This window comes from Pseudorasbora parva, chromosome 25, assembly GCF_024679245.1.
Source record: "Pseudorasbora parva isolate DD20220531a chromosome 25, ASM2467924v1, whole genome shotgun sequence".
In the NCBI taxonomy this organism is placed as follows: domain Eukaryota; kingdom Metazoa; phylum Chordata; class Actinopteri; order Cypriniformes; family Gobionidae; genus Pseudorasbora; species Pseudorasbora parva.
The window spans coordinates 6,083,340-6,104,197 of NC_090196.1; the positions used below are offsets into that span (position 1 = coordinate 6,083,340).

Consider the following 20,858-nt stretch of genomic DNA (forward strand, 5'->3'; position numbering starts at 1 on the left):
GGGACAATGTCCACCCAGCCGGTTGTTATCGCAGAATAAACCCCGACAGAGTGATCTCGCGGAGGGGTCATGCATCACTCTGTCTGGGTTTATTCTGTGATAACAACCGGCTGGGTGGACATTATCCCGCTTATTACACGGCTACTAGTCTCAAATAAATTAGACACAAAATATTGTCTTGAGATTAAATATTTTATTAGCTTTTACGCAAAGCTTCAGCGAAAAAAAACAGTTCCAACCTGCTTTAAGCCTTTATCTGTTGCTGCTAAATGTTGAAAATGAATGCTGAAAGGGTTAGTTCACCCAAAAATGAAACCAAGCCTATGATTTACTCACCCTCAAGTTATCGTAGGTGTATATGACATTCTTCTTTCAGACAAATACAATCTGAGTTATATTTAAAAAGTCCAGGCTAACATTAATCCAAGCAGTTGTTGTAGTTGTGTTTGAAGTCCATAAAAAATGCAGCTGTCCGTCAAATAACGTGCTCCACACGGCTCCGATGGGTTAATAGAGCCTTCTGATTCGAATCGATGTGTAAGATGCGATGTGTAAGAAAAATATCCATATTTAAAACCTTATAAAGGAAACCTGCCTTGAAGTCTTCCATTGTAGCCACAGCTGTTTAAGTATTTAACGGCCACAAGATGGCGCCAGCGTTAAGCATAGTAGTAGCACCGTTCAAGATAACTGGTAGTACCCGGATGAGCGGGTGTTATCTGGAAATAACATACCGCTGGAATGCGCGATTGACCAATCAGAATCAAGTATTTCACAGAGCCGTGTAATAAGTCATTTTAATGAATACAAATTATACGCTTCAACCACTTGGTGGAATTGGCAGACGTTCAAGCGCCGTCGCAGCGAGTAAAAGCGTTCTCGAGTATAAATATGCAGCTATAATGCATGTAAGTGATTTTTAATTGATATTTCATGTCGATAAACAATGGTTAGCTTACACACTGTTAAAACTAATTGTAGTATTTATATCTTTGTAAGACTGCCAACTCTATAGAAGAGTGGAAACTTAACCGCGCTCCGAGATCCCTCTAGTGGTCGGGAGCATTTCCGTTGTGTTGTGAACTTACGAATGCTTTTTATATTGCGTTGTGTTGTGCACTACTGGGTCACCGTGATGAATCCTGAAAAACGAGTCATGGGTTATTTAAAAAAAATAAAAAATTAAGCAGCACAACCTTTTCGACATTAACACATCCTCATATTAGAATGATTTCTGAAGGATCATTTGACGCTGAAGACCGGAGGAATGATGCTGACAATTCAGATTTAATCAGGAATAAATTACATTTACAATATATATTCACATAGAAAATGGTTATTTTAATTTGTAACAATATTTAACAATATTACTGCGTTTACTGTACTTTTGATCAAATAACTGCAGGGTTGATGAGCAGAAGAGGCTTCTTTCAAAAACAGTAATGTTTCCAAACTTTTGACTGGTACTGTGTATTACATATGATCAATTTGCATTGTATAATGCAAGAAATTGTATATAATGCAAAATTAATTTCGTAATGCAAAAAATTGTAATGCACTTAAAACAGCCTTAGTTTTCTTTATGCAGGATAGGACTTCTTCTGTATGTTAGAGTGAGCTTCACCCAGTCAGTCCACAGACGTCCCGATCTCTCCGTGATGTCCTGTGCGTTTCCCAGAACCGGAGCACTGGAGCCAGCTACAGAAGATCCGGTTCCTCTTCCTCAAACTCCTCAGAGCTCCACAGCCCTGCTGTTCTCAGTGCCATCTTCATGATTGTTAGAATTAACCAAGCGGACATCGTTAATTTAAGGACAAAGAGCTTTTTTTAACATGTGACGCCGACCTAATTGTGGGGCATCACTAAAGACGCAATGAACTCTGGGAAACGTCCAAAGGACCCATAACAAGAAGATTTCGATTGGAGCAGATTTTGTCGGGATGTGTGTGTTGGATGCCAAAGCGTCGACTGGATATCCGTGTTGTATTGATGGGGTCAAAGTGCAAATGTCTTTGGCAGCTGCGTTACCGTAGTAACAGTCATCAGAGTCATCAGTTACTGACGGCCTCGTCGAGTGTGTCGGCCACATCCGCGGCGCCGTCCAGACTTCCTCTCGCACGCCAGATCTTCACGGTCCGGTCACTACAGGCAAAGAGGAGCGAGGGTTCAAGTCAATTAAGGGCACGGATGGGAATTAAGGAGTTTAATAATTCTGGTTCAGATAAAAATGGTATTTAATAATCCTGGATCATAGTGATGTGTTTAAGTACTTTTGAGGAGGAAACCAAATAATACACACACACACACACACAATGCACACATACAAAACACTGCGTGCACACACAAAACTAACACACACACAAAACATGCACACACAAAACTCACACACAGACACACACACACACACACACAAACGCAAAACATGTACATGCACACACAACTCACACATGCACAAAACACACACACACACAAAACATGCGCTTACACACAAAACACACACACACACACAAAATATGTGCATGCACACACAAAGCTCAAACCCACAAAACATGCACATGCACACAATACACACACACACACCCACACACAAAAAGCATGCACACATGCATAAAACACACCCACACACAAAAGCATGCACGCATGCATAAAACACACACACACATACACACAAAACATGCGCTTATACACACAAACATGCACATACACACACAAAACTCACACCCACGCAAAAAAACATCCACACACAAAATATAGGCTAGTGCGGGTACACACACACACACACACACACTGCCCCTGCCTCTAAACCTACCCATCACAGGAAACATTCTACATTTCTACTTTCTAAAAAGACTCATCCTGTGTGATTTATAAGCCTTTTGAAAAGTGGGGACATGGCCAATGTCCTCATATTTCACCCTCTCCTGTAATACCTGTGTCATTATACACATTTGTGTCCTCATGTCTCACACACACACACACACACACACACACACACACACACACACACACACACAAACACACACACACACACACACACACACACACACACACACACACACACACACACACACACACACACACACACACACACTCTTATTAGATGTTAACACAATCCATAACACATTTCAGTCTAGTTCTACTCTCACTATGGGGGGTTGGTGTGTGTGTGTGTGTGGGGGGGGGGGGGGGGATCTAGGAAATGCATCTTGATTTAAGAATATTTAGATATTTGGACTGGAAACAGGAAAAACACCAAATCAGAAGAGCATCGTTTGCAGTGCCCTGGATTGCCGGTGGTGTTGAACACGTGTAGCACTCACTCTGAGGCGGTAAACAGATGGCTGCCGTTGGTGGAGATGCCGTTGATGGGACTGTCGTGGCCTCGCAGCTCTCCCAGCGCCCCCAGGGTGTCGGTGTGCCAGAGTTTGAGGACTCCTCCCCTGCAGCCGCTCAGCAGGATGGGAGACGCAGGCACGACTCCCAGAGCACAAACCCAGTCCCGGTGAGCGTTGGGAACCTGCTGTAGGGCAAACAACACGTCAACTCATCAAATCCTGGACCGACACAAACACAGTTTGAGCCCTGATTGAGGCACGTCCTGATGAGCTAATCAGCCTCTTCCTGATTTCATCCTCAGTACGGATTAATCAACTGATTGGCTAATTGTCCTTGTGGAAGCTACTACACTTGCATTATAATGTTGACAGAGTGAAGCCAACAAGTATTTGGAAACTTAAGTGACACTTTAGAAAGAATGTGATGAATACATGAATAAATGAGCCATTGCATTATGACCACCTTCCTAATAACCTGTCGGACCTCATTTAGCCCACAAAACAGCGGTGCGGCATAGACTCGAGTATCTGCCGATGGGTCTCCTGGGGTATCTGGCACCATAATGTCAACTGCAGGTCCTCCAGGTCGGTGTGGTGGTGGTGATGAAGCACAAACTCACTTCTTTCAAGTCAAACCACAGATTGCGTTCACGCCAGGTGAATTTGGAGGCCAGGGCATTAAAGGACAACTCCGGTGAGAAATGAGCCTAGGGGTAATTAACAGATGGTTACCGAGTAGATCGTTCTCTGGGATGCGTTCATGAAATTGAATGTAAAGAGTTTTATCTTTAAAAACAGATTAGCTTATAACGCTAGTGTAGGGGCAAGGGGTAAGTGAAATTAAATGTCTAGTTAACCCCACTAACAAGGCTCAAAATAGCCTCACACTAACACGGCAGCACAATGAGGGTCCCTACATGAAAACTGAAGCATTAAGAACTTTGTAAGAGTACAAACAGTTTAATAAGAAGATAATTTATCAACACGGTGCATTACACGTTCACGGACAGGCGCCATCTTCGAGCGACGAACGCTGTGCTAGGTGATGAACTGGGACTTGGAGTCTCATATGGGACGCCTTCTTCCCTTGTAGTTAGTCAACCATATATTTTAATAAACAGTTATAATTCATGCTTTTCCATGTAATTAGATTTCAAACTTAATTCCTATCGACCAGCTCACTTAGCACAGCGCTCGTAGATCGGTTTGCCGAGACTGTTTTCCAAGATGGCGCCTGTCCGTGAACGCGTAATGCACTGTGTATATAAAGTATCTTCTTATTAAACTGTTTGAACACTTACAAAGTTCCTCATTATGCTTCGTTCCTCATTATGCTGCCGTGTTAGTGTGAGGCTATTTTGAGCCTTGTTAGTGGTATTAACTAGTGATTTAATTTCACTTACCCTGTGCCCCTACACTAGCGTTATAAGCTAATCTGTTTTTAGAGATAAAACTCTTTACATTCGATTTTCATGAAAACTCATCCCAGAGAACGATCTACTCGGTAACCATCTGTTAATGAGTTGTTCTTTAACAGAAATTCACCATCATGTTCCTCAAACCACTCCTTGATGATTTTGGCAGTGTGGCACGGCACGTTATCCTGTTGGTATTGGCCATCACCGGCAGGGAACACAGTTGCCATGATTGGGTGCACTTGGTCTGCAGCGATGTTCAGATACCTGTCAGCTGTCAGGGATTGCGCTGTTGGGATAACGGGGGCCAAAAGTGAGCCAAGAAAACATTGTCTGCCCAACAGTGCATCCAGGTGCCATAGCCTCTGTCGGTAATTGGCGTATCGGCGCTCAGGCCTTGATTCGTCACACCAGGGCACTTTCTTCCAATCATCCACAGTGCAATGATCTTAGGCCCAGTTCATGCGTCGCTGGCGTGGGCACCCGGCTGGGTCGTCGGCTACGCTCACCCATTTGCAGAAGGCTGCGATGAATTGTGTGCTCTGACCAGTGATGCCAGTAACGCTTTACTTATTAACGCGTTACTCTAATCCGACTACTTTATTCCAGTAACGAGTAATCTAACGCATTACTATTCCAAACCAGTAATCAGATTAAAGTAACTTATCCAAGTCACTGAGAGTTACTATTTAAAGGGTTACTTCAGCGATTAGCATATGGCTTTGTATCAGTAGAAACCCTGGAGTATATTCAAATGATTGTGCTTTCCCCCCTCATATCCCCCTGAGACGAGAGATTTATGCATTTTATTTCTGGAAAAATTCCTCCTATGATGCAAATTGACGATATTTGCATCATCGGAGGAATGTTTGGCCAAAGGCTAAAGACTACAGCCAGCAGAGGGAGCCATTACCGCATGTATTGAACCCGCGCGTGGGGGATGGAGATCACACTCACAGCTCAGCTCAGCTACAGGCACTCATTTAAACGGACCTATGGTGAGCAATGGAAGTCTTTTAACTTCTCAAATTAATTTCTATGAAAGTTAAGCTTGTAAAGGCATGAACTGAAACGCGCCAGACTGAACTCGCGTTGTGAATGTATGCCGCGAGTGTAGTCGCGATTACCTCAGCTCTCATCACGAGAGCTCATCAGCTCATTTATCTGACTCCTGCAGTCAGTGCTCAGTGCTGTGATACTCGCGCGGCGACTCACTCATTATATTGAACAGACACGTTCAGTTTTTAATTGTAGTGTCTTCTCCAACTCAGTCACAGTGATCCAGGAGGTGGCTTTGGGAATGGCCTCGTACGGCAGCGAAGCATTCTGGGAATTGTAGTCTTTCATCCTCATGAGACAAAAATACATTGTCTGTCTTTTCTCAGTCTCACATTTCTACTGCATTGATGACCCAGTTTAAATACAGATTCATCTTCCCAGCGCTGAAGTACCCCTTTAAGTCATTTTTTAACAAAATATATTTTTGCTTTCTTCTCGTGTCTCTGGGAGCCCGACTTAAAATGTCAGCCCGGCCCGTGTCCGACAGCTTATTTTGTTGCAGCCATTAAAATAGTTCAGTTTAGTTTTTAATGTCAAAGTAGTTATATTTCATTTCGCTTCTTTATTAAGTTAATTTAGAAAATTTTTTAGAGCATTTTTTTTTTTTTGTTAAATTAAATTTTAAATTTTTTTAAGTGACGACCAAGCGACCAGCGGCTGACAGTGAGTTAACCATGTTTTATCGATTTAGTCTCTCAAATCAACTCTTGACTTGTCTTGCCTATAATAAAATCCATAGATATAACACTTCAAGCATCACAATGTTATTTAATTTAGCCGACTATAATATTACCTCCACAGTAAAAGGCATTTTGACGAGCTGAGGCACTCGCAAAACGAAACGAGCTAAAACAATCTAAACAAATAAAAAAATAAAAAAACACGCAGTTTGTCTTATACCTTACACCTCCGCAAAATGAATATAAATCCGATCTTCAGTTCCCGCGGTATATGCTAATTTAACGGAGTTCACAGCAACGAAAGCCAACGATTCAAGATGCATTTTATTCAGCAGCTCATTTCAAATTCAAAAACCACAATAAGAGAGAGCGACCTAAGCACTGGTAAGATCATTTGTTAATTTTTATTGAAGATGATTGTGTTTTTGAGCATCTAAGACTTATTTTAAGTTTCATTTACCGCCATTTGCGTTGGCTGGCTTTACTCATTTGCAGCGATGCGTGTTGCAGAACCATCATATCTATCTGATTAAAACATATAGCCCATAACACGCTCTCACACACGTTTATTTTTTAAGCATTTGCCAGGAGTAAAATTACACATGTGGTTTAAACAACCAGATACATTTACACTTATCCGGTTTCGTCTGAAATGCTTTCAGACCACCTTCTGAACTGGTTTAATCATGTCTCATGTTGTCTGGTTGTACCTGCAGTAGGTCCTTGCGGGTCAGGTCCCATTTCTTGATGCCGTTGTCTCTGGAGCCGCTAAACAAACAATCACCCTGAACCACCAGGGACTCGATGCCGTCATAGTGGGGCGGCTCGAAGTTATGAGTGGGGCTGATGCTACCCACAGCACCCTCTGTCACGTCAAACATCTGCAGAAACAAATCACAAGGTATTTGGCCATCTTACTGAGATTACAAGTTAAAGGGGTTATATATGTGCAATACGAAAGACAACTGCAAACAGCATCAACATATCGCGTAACAGGAAGTGGACAGGTACGTTTACATGTTTACTGCGGCTCAAATAATCGTTCTATGCCTTTTGTTGTGTGCGGAGCCCAAAGGATGACATGAAGGGGAAAATGCAAGATACTGTGGCCACAAATTAAGCCACAACACAACAAAATCAAGACAACACAACGAAATCGTCACAACACAACGGGATTAAACCACAACACAACGAAATCGCCACAACACAACGAAATCACCACAACACAACGGAATTAAACCACAACACAACGAAATCACCACAACACAACGAAATCACCACAACACAACGAAATCGTCACAACACAACGGGATTAAACCACAACACAACGAAATCACCACAACACAACGAAATCACCACAACACAACGAAATCACCACAACACAACGAATTCGCCACAACACAACGAAATCACCACAACACAACGAATTCGCCACAACACAACGGGATTAAACCACAACACAACGAATTCGCCACAACACAACGGGATTAAACCACAACACAACGAAATCGCCACAACACAACGAAATCACCACAACACAACGAAATCACCACAACACAACGAAATCACCACAACACAACGAAATCACCACAACACAACGGGATTAAACCACAACACAACGAATTCGCCACAACACAACGGGATTAAACCACAACACAACGAAATCACCACAACACAACGAAATCACCACAACACAACGAATTCGCCACAACACAACGAAATCACCACAACACAACGAATTCGCCACAACACAACGGGATTAAACCACAACACAACGAATTCGCCACAACACAACGAATTCGCCACAACACAACGAAATCACCACAACACAACGAATTCGCCACAACAAAAGGGGATTAAACCACAACACAACGAATTCGCCACAACACAACGGGATTAAACCACAACACAACAAAATCACCACAACACAACGAATTCGCCACAACACAACGAAATCACCACAACACAACGAATTCGCCACAACACAACGAAATCGCCACAACACAACGAATTCGCCACAACACAACGAAATCGCCACAACACAACGAAATCGCCACAACACAACGAATTCGCCACAACACAACGAAATCGCCACAACAAAACGAATTCGCCACAACACAACGAATTCGCCACAACACAACGAAGTCGCCACAACGCAACGAAGTCGCCACAACACAACGAAATCGCCACAACACAACGAATTCGCCACAACACAACGAAATCGCCACAACACAACGAAATCACCACAACACAACGAATTCGCCACAACACAACGAATTCGCCACGACACAACGAATTCGCCACAACACAACGAAATCGCCACAACACAACGGGATTAAACCACAACACAACGAATTCGCCACAACACAACGAATTCGCCACAACACAACGAAATCGTCACAACATAACGGGATTAAACCACAACACAACGAAGTCGCCATAACACAACGGAATTAAACCACAACACAACGAAATTAAACCACAACCCAACGAAATCGCCACAACACAACAGAATTAAACCACAACATAACGGGATTAAACCACAACACAACGAAATCGCCACAACACAACAGAATTAAACCACAACATAACGGGATTAAACCACAACACAACGAAATCGCCACAACACAACGGAATTAAACCACAACACAACGAAATTAAACCACAACCCAACGAAATTAAACCACAACCCAACGAAATCGCCACAACACAACAGAATTAAACCACAACCCAACGAAATCGCCACAACACAACGAAATTAAACCACAACCCAACGAAATCGCTACAACCCAACGGAATTAAACCACAACCCAACGAAATCGCCACAACACAACGAAATTAAACCACAACTCAATGAAATCGCCACAACCCAATGGAATTAAACCACAACACAATAAAATCGCCACAACACAATGGAATTAAACCACAACACAACGAAATCGCCACAACACAACGAAATCGCCATAACACAACGAAATCGCCACAACACAACGAAATCGCCACAACACAACACAACAAAACGAAATCGCCACAACACAACAAAATCGCCACAACACAACAGAATTAAACCACAACACAACGGAATCGCCTCAACGCAACGGAATTAAACCACAACCCAACGAAATCGCCACAACACAACGAAATTAAACCACAACCCAACGAAATCGCCACAACACAACGAAATTAAACCACAACCCAATGAAATCGCCACAACACAACGAAATTAAACCACAACCCAACGAAATCGCCACAACCCAACGAAATCACCACAACACAACGAAATCACCACAACACAACGAAATCGCCACAACACAACGGAATTAAACCACAACCCAATGAAATCGCCACAACCCAACGGAATTAAACCACAACCCAATGAAATCGCCACAACCCAACGGAATTAAACCACAACCCAACGAAATCGCCACAACACAACGAAATTAAACCACAACCCAATGAAATCGCCACAACACAACGAAATTAAACCACAACCCAACGAAATCGCCACAACCCAACGAAATCACCACAACACAACGAAATCACCACAACACAACGAAATCGCCACAACACAACGGAATTAAACCACAACCCAATGAAATCGCCACAACCCAACGGAATTAAACCACAACCCAATGAAATCGCCACAACCCAACGGAATTAAACCACAACCCAACGAAATCGCCACAACCCAACGAAATCGCCACAACACAACGAAATCGCCACAACACAACTAATAATAAATTGATAATAAAAATAATATCAATTTGAATTGATATTTCATGTCGATATTGAATGGTTACACACTTAAAACTGATCGTAGTGTTTATATATTTGTAAGACAGGCCAATCTATAGAGCAATGGCAAGGAAAACTAACTTTATTGCACTCCGAGAGCCCCCTAGTGGTCAGGAGCATGTCGGTTGTGTTGTGCCTTGTTTCCGTTGTGTTGTGAAGATTTCGTTGTGTTGTGGTTTGATTTAGTACGGCTGCACTACTTGGCCACCGTAGTAACTTCCGTTATAAACTGTAAACAATCAGGGAAAGGTTTGATCAATGATGAAAAAGCGTAAAAAAATAATTAAAAAAAGGGAACAATGAAGTGACATTCTATTTGCTCTCAATCGTCGAACAATAATAATAAATGTAAAGGCATTAACAAATGACAACATTAGGCCATGAATTACCCCAAAAGCTTATTATGTGTTAAATATGCAAGCGGAACTGAACGCTTCTCTAGCGAGAAAACATATCTGCTCGTCCAATGCCGCCTGCTTGCTCGTCATTACTGTGTATAGGTCATTCTGGTACATGCAATGACATGTAGGCATTTTTAAATTTATGCATATTTAAAAATGTTAAATATGACACTTTTGTATGATAGGGCCCACAAGTGCAGTGCACCTTTATTCCACAAGGTGGCAATGTCTGATACACTGATGAAGTGACGTTTCACTCATAGTCACCACAGGCAGAAAACAAAAGAAGAGGAAGAATCATCAGCAAAACTTGAACCGGCTCAGATTTACTGCAGAGCAAGTTCTGACCGCAGTCAAACATTAGTGTCACTGATGCTGGATCTGCTGAAGAAGCTGACAGCGATCAAAACACTGATTCTGAAGATGTTGAAGATGATCGTTTTGAGAATATGTTTGAGATGCTGAATATGAGCAGATGCTGAATGAACTGAAATGAGCTCTGATGAGGACAGTGATGATGGGATAAAGCATCTGCTCAAACTCAACCCTTACAAGCTCCAAAAGATAACAAAATATGCTTTAGTTCACTCTTCTGTAACTGTTTATATAATCGCGTCAGGTAGAGATCCGTCCGTGTTAGATATAGATCGCTAAAGACCCAAATATGTAATAATGTCTGACGAAACATTTGCGCATTTAATGGATAGAAAATAAGAGCTCTTGACCTCTTGACAGTCCATTTTCTGAAGAACTTCCTTTCACTGACCATTTGTTGAAATAGAAATAAATAGTCAGGGTCTATTTTGTGCCCTATTTGTACCAGCTAAAATCATCCAAATCGCCATCACAGATAGATATACAAACCTTGATGTAGTGATCCTTAGAGCCTGTGATAACTAGATCCTGTCCATTGCCAGTCTGATCAACAGTCAAGCACATGACTGGCCCGAGATGGCCCGTTAATTTCCCTGTAGACACAAACCTGACAAAAACAGATGGGAAGCCACTGAAACGCAGATATATGAGGTAGCACATTACGTGTAGCTCTCAGAGAGGGTGAAGTAAAGGACGCTGTGTTGAAGCCGTACCGTCTCAGGTCCCACGCTCGAACAGAGTTGCCCGCGGCAGCATAGAGAACGGTGCCGGACGGGTTCAGAAAGATCTGGTTGATCTGGTTCTCCCCGGCCGGGATGGTCACAGTTCGGTTCGTACTGGCTGCACATGGGTCACCAGAGTTCACCAGACCTGACGATCTGAAGATAGAAACAGACAGCAGAAGAGAGAGAAGATTTGAATGCCAGGACACCCAAATCTTTTGATCATTTAATACATTTACAGTTTCTTCAATACAGGGGTTTCCAAAATGGTACCAAAAATAACTTTAAAAGGTAATATGGAAAAGTAAAGAGAGTAACATCACAGCCCTTATAAAACAGAAGTGCACTTGATTGTACTGAATGTGCACTTGTAGTGTACTTCAAATCTTAACATTTTTTTTATAACTGTACTTGTAAATAATAAAATATTGATGAAACAATAGACCACATAAGTATACACTTTCATGAACGTTTCTTGAAAACACTTTTGAAAAGGTGCACTTTGTAATGTCCAATTAAAAGCTTGACTCTACAGAAACTTTTTTCATGCTTTGACAAACACACTAATGCACATGTAAAGCACTTGATTATAATTCTAACTGTAGTGTGCTATTCAATATTACATTTACAGTTCATATATTTGAAATGTACTAAAATGTAATCATTACAAATACATTTAAATTTCCACATTTCCTTAGAAATTACATATAGCCTAAGTAGATTTAGTTTATCACTGTCACAAAAGATGACCTGTAAAGACCCAGGAGTAGGAAAAGGTTTCAGTCTAATGATCCAGCGAGCTAATGTAAAGAAAACCTGACTGCATCAGAGATGGCATCTAGAGACCCTGAAGACAAACTGTGTCAAGAATTTGGATCTGTCAAATGGTTTAGAAGACATAGTTTGATAAAAGCATTGAGCCATGGCAACAAAATGAAAGTTTTCTTTAGTCAAGTGGTTTAGGAGGAGATTTTTGTTTGTCATTGAAGTTTGTGGCATATCAAAATGGCCGACGGACTACAGCACATTGTACTAATGTTGTCCACTAGAGTGTGCCACATGATAAGAAACCTTTTTATTTTATTTAATTTTTTTTTTAAGTTTAAACAGGTTGAATGCTTGAATCCAAATTTCACACACGGACAACCAGGCATTCTGTGTAAACACTGAGAGTTTCATGAACTACTGATGCTCTGGCTACTAACAGCTATTATTAAAGGGGTCCAATTATACTTTTTCACTTTTTAAATAAGTATCAATACGTATCGGAAAACCTATATTTTTTTACAAGGCCCCCTTATTTCTATATGCTATATGCTTTCCTATAGCTATAAAGAGCTATATGCTTTCCTATAGCTCAAACAGTAGAGCATTGCGCTAGCAACGCAAAGGTCATGAGTTCGATTCCCAGGGAGAGCAAGATGTAAAAATGTGTACCTTGAATGCAATGTGAGTCGCTTTGGATAAAAGCGTCTGCCAAATGCGTAAATGTAAATGTAAATGACAACACTACATTGCACATAGTTTATTATTTCAGACGTCTTTTTATAAAATAGTATAGCATAGCAATAGTAGTTTTTAATAAAAGTTGACGCATATCGACGGTTCAAATCCGTCTTTTGCTGAACTCACTCTAATCCCTTTTCCCATCACATCAGATCGGAAAGGCATTTATTTTATTAAATAATAAATATTTTAAATAAATATTGTATTAATAAAAAAATATTAGAACAGTGGCAATAAAGTGTCTAACGTGTGTTTATCGTGTTAATCATTTAGAGATAGGTTTAGGGAGGGCTTTATTTTCCTTCTAAGGCGGCATTCATTTAATCATTTTAACAGTGTTGGGGAAGCTACTCGGAAACTGTAGCTTTATAAGCTACAAGCTACTTGTAAGTTAAAGTAGTTAAGTTACATTCAAGCTGCCATTTTGAAAAAGTAGTTAGCTACACTACAAGTTACGATCAAAAAGTAGCTAGCTACATTGAAACTACTTTTTATTTTATTTTATTTTTTACAATGACAAATAACTTTGAATAATTAATGAATAATATTTGGGGTTTCAAGCAATATAATTCAAAGTAATTGATTTCAAAGAGTATGGTGTGAATTCAGGTTGATTGGGACACTTTTAATCTAATATAGCCTATATCTCAAACTGACTGTCAAAGTGCAACATGGCTAAAAATGTAACATCAGTGCAAGAATAAAATCTATGCAACTTAAATTAAATATTCAGGAGTCAGGATTAGGTTTACCACCATCAAACAAACCAAATGTGGGACGATTACTAAGTTTGTGCGGGACAATGTGAGAAATGTTACCAACACTAAAACATAACCTGAAACTGTTATATAATGTCTAAGTTAATAAAAACATTTGTATTCTGCCTTTCAGCTGATAAACATAATTTTGTTCTTAAGTCTCTACCAGAAAACATAATTACATCACAATGTAACATAACATGTCTTTATTTATGTCATTTAAATTCAACTTCATGAGCCCAAATGCAGCAGCCATCATGCAGATAAACTATTTTTGAAAGAGTTCTGACCAAGTCCAACTAAAACCCAACAAAATAAATAATGAACAAATAAAATATAAGTCAACATGAAATTAGTTCATTGACAGTTTTACATATTCATTTATATTATATATTAACAATATAACCAATTTACCGAATTATCCAGTAGTTTTCTGAACAGATGCATTTATTAATATGATAATTAAAAACGAACAGACTGATGGAAATGTGGGACATTCCACTTAAAGGGTTACTTCAGCGATTAGCATATGGCTTTGTATCAGTAGAAACCCTGGAGTATATTCAAATGATTGTGCTTCCCCCCTCATATCCCCCTGAGACAAAAGATTTATGCATTTTATTTCTAGAAAAATTCCTCCTATGATGCAAATTGACGATATTTGCATCATCGGAGGAATGTTTGGCCAAAGGCTAAAGACTACAGCCAGCAGAGGGAGCCATTTCCGCATGTTTTGAACCCGCGCGTGGGGGATGGAGATCACACTCACAGCTCAGCTCAGCTGCAGGCACTCATTTAAACGGAGCTATGGTGAGCAATGTAAGTCTTTTAACTTCTCAAATTAATTTCTATGAAAGTTAAGTTTGCAAAGGCATGAACTGAAACGTGCGAGACTGAACTCGCGTTGTGAATGTATGCCGCGAGTGTAGTCGCGATTACCTCAGCTCTCATCACGAGAGCTCATCAGCTCATTTATCTGACTCCTGCAGTTAGTGCTCAGTGCTGTGATACTCGCGCGGCGACTCACTCATTATATTGAGCAGACACGTTCAGTTTTTAATTGTAGTGTCTTCTCCAACGTAGTCACAGTGATCCAGGAGGTGGCTTTGGGAATGGCGTCACAGGGCAGCGAAGCATTCTGGGAATTGTAGTCTTTCATCCCCATGAGACAAAAATACATTTTCTGTCTTTTCTCAGTCTAGAAAGCACCAAATTCAAAAATAATTTCACATTTCTACTACATTGATGACCCAGTTTAAATACAGGTTCATCTTCCCAGCACTGAAGTACCCCTTTAATATGCGAGCTGCGGGACAAGGGGTGAAAATGCTGTAGCCTACGGTACACACGCAAAACAGGACGGGTGGTCACCCTAAGGATTAGTCTAAAATGCATGTTAAACTCACAGCACATGCAGTCATGGAGCGCAGCATTCTGAACAGAACCGCTGTGAATATCATGAGCTGCTCGCGTGAACGGTGCAGACGATTTGCTTGACTATTTATTTACATTTTGAATGGTTTAGTTTAAAAGTGGACATTTCAAGCTTTCTATAGCCTACACATGATATATATCATGTCTGTGAGGCAAGTAGCCTGCTAAGTTGTGGTTTATTTACGATGCTGTTTTACCGCTGAGCAGCTCGATCGCGAGTGAAGCGCGTCTGCATAGAGCGGATTGAGCTGAGCGTCCGTCACACCGCTCAGCTCTGCTCCAGGCTCGTTGTCGTCAGATTCAGAACCCAAAAACGCAATGTAGCTTTTGGTCGCGCTACTCCGCTACTTGCTGTATAATGTAGTTAGCTACTGGAAAAGCTACACTGTTTTAAAAGTAACTGAGCTACTGACAAGCTACTGAAAAATGTAGTTAAGCTAGTAGCATCGCTACTTGTAGCTCGCTACTGCCCAACACTGCATTTTAACAAATATAATAATTCACACTGTGCTATTATTGCATACTGTTTAATGTAAACCAACACTGAGGTGCAAATTGTATCTGCCACTATTTATAAGTATAAAAATGATCGCTAACAAATGCTGCTAGTTTAACTTAGTGTAAATAGCCGCTGCCTTTTAAAAGACAACAATAGAACAATTTATATTTTATACAAATTGGCTAGTAGGAGTGACTGTGTTATACGCCCCTGCTGAAATGTCAAGCCCTGCTTGGAATGATGATCGCTGCTTGAATCTATATTTTGTAGAAATACATAGTGGTGCTTGTAGTTTCTGATATGTACAGGAACTCACGTGAGTGTCCGGATGCACTTGGCCGAGTCCCGGATGTCCCAGACTTTGATGTAGGAGGTGGAGACTGTGAACACCAGACTGGAGCTGTAACGCACAGATACCACATTGTTGGGGTGGCCGCCCAGAGACATGATCTCCTGCCCCGTCACCAGGTTCCACACTTTACAGGTCCGGTCTGAAAAAAAGAAATGGCCAGGTTATAAAAACTGGTTGGACCAAGTATTCTTACATTCTTTACAGTCTGTGTTATTGTTTACTAAAAATATACACTATATTGCAAAAAGTATTGGGACACTCCTCCAAATCATTGAGTTCAGGTGTTATAGTCACTTCCATGGCCACAGGTGAATAAATCAAGCTCTAGGCCTGCAGACGCTTCTACACACATTAGTGAAAGAATGGGTCGCTCTCAGGAGCTCAGTGAGCTCAAGCGTGGTGCCGTGATAGGCTGACACCTGTGCAATAAGTCCATTCCTGACATTTCCTCACTACTAAATATTCCACGCTCAACTGTTAGTAGGATTATAACAAAGTGGAAGCGATTGGGAACAACAGCAACTCCTCCACAAAGTGGTAGGCCACATAAAATCACAGAGCGGGGTCAGCGCATGCTGAGGGTCACAGTGCGCAGAAGTCCCCAACTTTCAGCAGAGTCAACAGCTCCAGACCTCCACACTGCATGTGGCCTTCAGATGAGCTCAAGATCAGTGTGTAGAGCTTCGTGGAATGGGTTTTACATCACCAAGTGCAATGCAAAGTGTCGGATGCAGTGGAGTAAAGCAGCCGCCACTGGACTCTAGAGCAGTGAAACGTGTTCTCTGGAGTGACCAATCACGCTTCTCTGTCTGGCAATCCAATGGACGAGTCTGAGTTTGGCGGTTGCCAGGAGAACAGTACTTGCCTGACTGCATTGTGCTAAGTGAAAAGTTTGGTGGAGGGGGGATTATGGTGTGATGTTGTTTTTCAGGGGTTGGGCTTGGCTCCTTAGTTCCAGTGAAAGGAACTCTTAAATGCTTCAGCATACCAAGACATTTTGGACGATTTCATGCTCCCAACTTTGTGGCAACAGTTTGGGGACGGCCCCTTCCTGTCCCAACATGACTGCACTCCAGTGCACAAAGCGTCGGTATAAAGACATGGATGAGTGAGTTTGGTGTGGAGGAACTTGACTGGCCTGCACAGAGTCCTGAGCTCAACCCGATAGATCACCTTTGGGATGAATTAGAGCGGAGACTGAGAGCCAGGCCTTCTCGTCCAACATCAGTGTCTGACCTCACAAATGCGCTTCTAGAAGAATGGTCAAAAATCCCCATAAACACACTCCTAAACCTTGAGGAAAGCCTTCCCAGAAGAGCTGAAGCTGTTAGAGCTGCACAAGGTGGGCCAACTCAATATTAAACCCAACGGATTAAGAATGGGATGGCATTAAAGTTCACGTGCATGTAAAGGGAGGCGTCCCAAAACTTTTGGCAATATAGTGTACATCAGTATTTAAAATAAGAAAAAAAAAAATGAACTTATTTAAAAAAAAAAAAAAAATGTAAACAGGAAAAAAAAATCAAAGCTAAATAAAAATATTATATATGAAGCGCATAAAATCACAAATAAACTAAAATGAAAATAAAAAACTTGTAAAATGTAAATGTAAAAAAAATCTAAATTCAAATTATTACTAAATATCATAAGAGTATATAAACCATCCTAAATAAATCACGCTTAAAGGGGGGGTGAAATGCTGTGTCATGCATACTGAGCTTTTCCACTGTTAAAGACTTGGATTCCCATCCTAAACATAGACAAAGTTTCAAAAACTAATGTTGGACGTTTGATGGAATATTTCTGTGTTAAAAATACTCCTTCCGGTTTCTCACAAGTTTCTGAAAGTTTTTTTATTGCAAACATATCTCTTAGAAATATAACATTTCCAACAATGTGCATATTAAACAAGTAAACTCATTTCACACAGTCATAGGACAGAAATGGAAAGAACGTAACAAAAGAGAGAAAAAAATAAAATAATAATAAAGGGCTTAGATGGTAACCCTGTCTTATTCCGCGAAGAATAGGAAACCTTGGTGACGTATGTGAATTTAAAATTATACAATTATCAAAATCTTTATACAACATTTGGACAACATTAATACATTTGGAGGGGAATCCAAAAGCCTTTAAAGAGTTTATGAGATACTGGTGCTCTACAGTGTCGAAGGCCTTATAAAAATCGAGGAATAAGATAATTGCATCAGACTTCATTTCTTCGTTATAATCAATAAGATCCAGAACAAGATGAGTCCAACTAATATGACGTCCTTTCAGTAAGCCAGTTTGTGTTTTATTAATGATATGATGTACCGTATTTTCTGGAAGTCGCATCAGTCAAAAAATGCGTCACGAAGAGGAAAAAAACATATATAAGTCACACTGGACTATAAGTGGCATTAGGGCAGCGCGGGAGCCACGCGCATGTGTGCACTCGCTCGTGCCCGCTCACTGCATAACCGAGCAGAAGAAAGAAAGTTTGAAGTGAGTGAGAAACTTGTGAGGGACTGGCGAAAAGCAGAGGTTCCTTTAACTGTCATGAAGAAAACAAACAAAGCTAATTGCGGACTGAAAGCAAGATGTTCAAAGCTGAAGGAACGAGTCCACAGATGCTTGAACTCTCTGCCGGGAGAGGCTCAGCCGCGCGAGACTACGCGGGTATCGTTAAGATTTTAATGGTATTACTACTCTTATCGATACTGCTTATCGGTCCGGTACTTTAACGGTATTCTTATCGGTACTTTTTGAGATTTTTTTATATATATATATATTTATGTTGCGGGCTGTTTCATAGCGCGCGCCGACTTGGGAGCAATCTCTTGCGGACATTTTTGTGCTTTTAATCGCTCTTTTTATTATTAAACGCGTCCCACAACCAACAGTAGCTAGACTGTATTTTACAACAATCACTGATCGTGCTGATTCTGTCATTAGGCTACGTTTGAGTTTTAGGGAGAAATGACAGCGTTGCTGCAAAGGGAATTAAGTTGCGCTAGACATAAATATTACTACAGTCCCTGACAAGTCTTGTCGCTTATCTATTTTCTAAAAAATACCTGATATTAACTTGACTTTTAATTAATTAATTGGTGTTAGAAATAGCTCATATGAAAAGCTAAAACCCTCCCAAATGATGTTTAATGCACTGAAATAAATAATTTTCACCGAAAAAAATATTTATCATTTAATCAAGACAGAAAGGTCAAATTTTGGCAAGACAAAAGTTTTGTCGCCTATACAGAAATTGAACAAATTTACTGCAAATACAAAAATATGTCAGCAAATTAAGTTGTGGTGCTGTGAGATCCAAATGTAATATCTTGTATGACTTCCATGAGCTTGAAGGACTGCATCCTTGCGGTTTGGCAAGGATTCATACAATTTATTGATGAAGTCATCAGGAATAGCTAAGAAAGCAGTCTTGCATGCCTCCCAGAGTTCATCAATATTCTTTGGTTTCGTCTTCCATGCGTCCTCTTTCATCCTACCCCACATATGCTCAATGATGTTCATGTCTGGTGACTGGGCTGGCCAATCCTGGAGCATCTTGACCTTCTTCGCCCTGAGGAACTTTGATGTGGAGATGGAAGTATGCGATGAAGCACCGTCCTGCTGCAGAATTTGGCCTCTTTTATGGTTGGGAATATAAGAGGTAGCTAAGATTTCTTGGTATTTTAGACTATTGATGTTGCCTTCCATCCTGCAGATCTCTCGCACACCCCCATACTGGATGTAACCCCAGTCCATGATTTTTCCGCCACCAAACTTCACTGTTTTCTGGGTGAATCTCGGATCCATTCTGGCTCCAGTAGGTCTCCTGCAATATTTGCGGCGACTGTGGTGTAATTCAACAGAAGATTCATCTGAAAAATCCACCTTCTGCCACTTTTCCCAGCGTCCATCCTTTTAGCAGGCTGTGGGCCTTGGCAAATGCCACACGGTTTTTCAATTGTCTTTTGTTTAGTGCTGGCTTCTGGGCACTGATTCGACCATGGAGGCCATTTCGAGACAGAATCCGACAAACTGTTCTGGTTGACACAGGGACTTCAGGTGACCAGGTCTCGTGGAGCTCTGCTGCAGTGGAAAATGGGCTGGCCTTGGATTTTCGAGCCAACAAACGGTCCTCTCGAGCAGTTGTCTTGAGGGGTCTGCCAGACCTGGGCTTGTCAAAAACGTCTCCAGTCTCTTCAAATCTTTTTTTTTCCCTCTGTACTTGACGCTGAGACACATTGAAGGTGTCTGCCACATCAGCAGTGGATCTGGTCTTCAGCCTCTTGATAATCAAAACTTTAGTCTCTGGGTGAATCTTAGGCATGTTTGCAGAGGTCTAGTTGCAGTTGATGTGAAGGTCTAGCGTACTGGGGTTCTTTTTATACACACTTGAGACCTAATTGATCCACAGGTGAAGCTCATATGACAAGGTGAAAACACTTATGTCTTTGCAAAAATTGACTCAATGGGCTTTACCAAGCTGTGAATATTAGAATACTTTTTGAAAGTTTAGTTTTTCACTGAAACATTATC

The 20,858-nt window shown here is 41.0% G+C and overlaps 1 protein-coding gene across 1 annotated transcript in view; it reads right to left on the reverse strand.

The window, feature by feature from the left end:
• Nucleotides 1–1,268: 1,268 nt before the first annotated feature.
• Nucleotides 1,269–20,858, reverse strand: part of kif21a (kinesin family member 21A) — a 106,574-nt gene continuing 86,984 nt past the window's right edge. Inside the window, exons 30-35 of the mRNA XM_067437268.1 lie at nt 16,296–16,470; nt 11,774–11,938; nt 11,550–11,667; nt 7,200–7,370; nt 3,321–3,520; nt 1,269–2,142 (exon numbers count right to left, since the gene is read on the reverse strand). Of these exons, the coding sequence (XP_067293369.1) occupies nt 2,052–2,142; nt 3,321–3,520; nt 7,200–7,370; nt 11,550–11,667; nt 11,774–11,938; nt 16,296–16,470 (920 nt within the window). The 3' untranslated portion in view covers nt 1,269–2,051. The remainder of the gene's footprint in view (nt 2,143–3,320; nt 3,521–7,199; nt 7,371–11,549; nt 11,668–11,773; nt 11,939–16,295; nt 16,471–20,858) is intronic.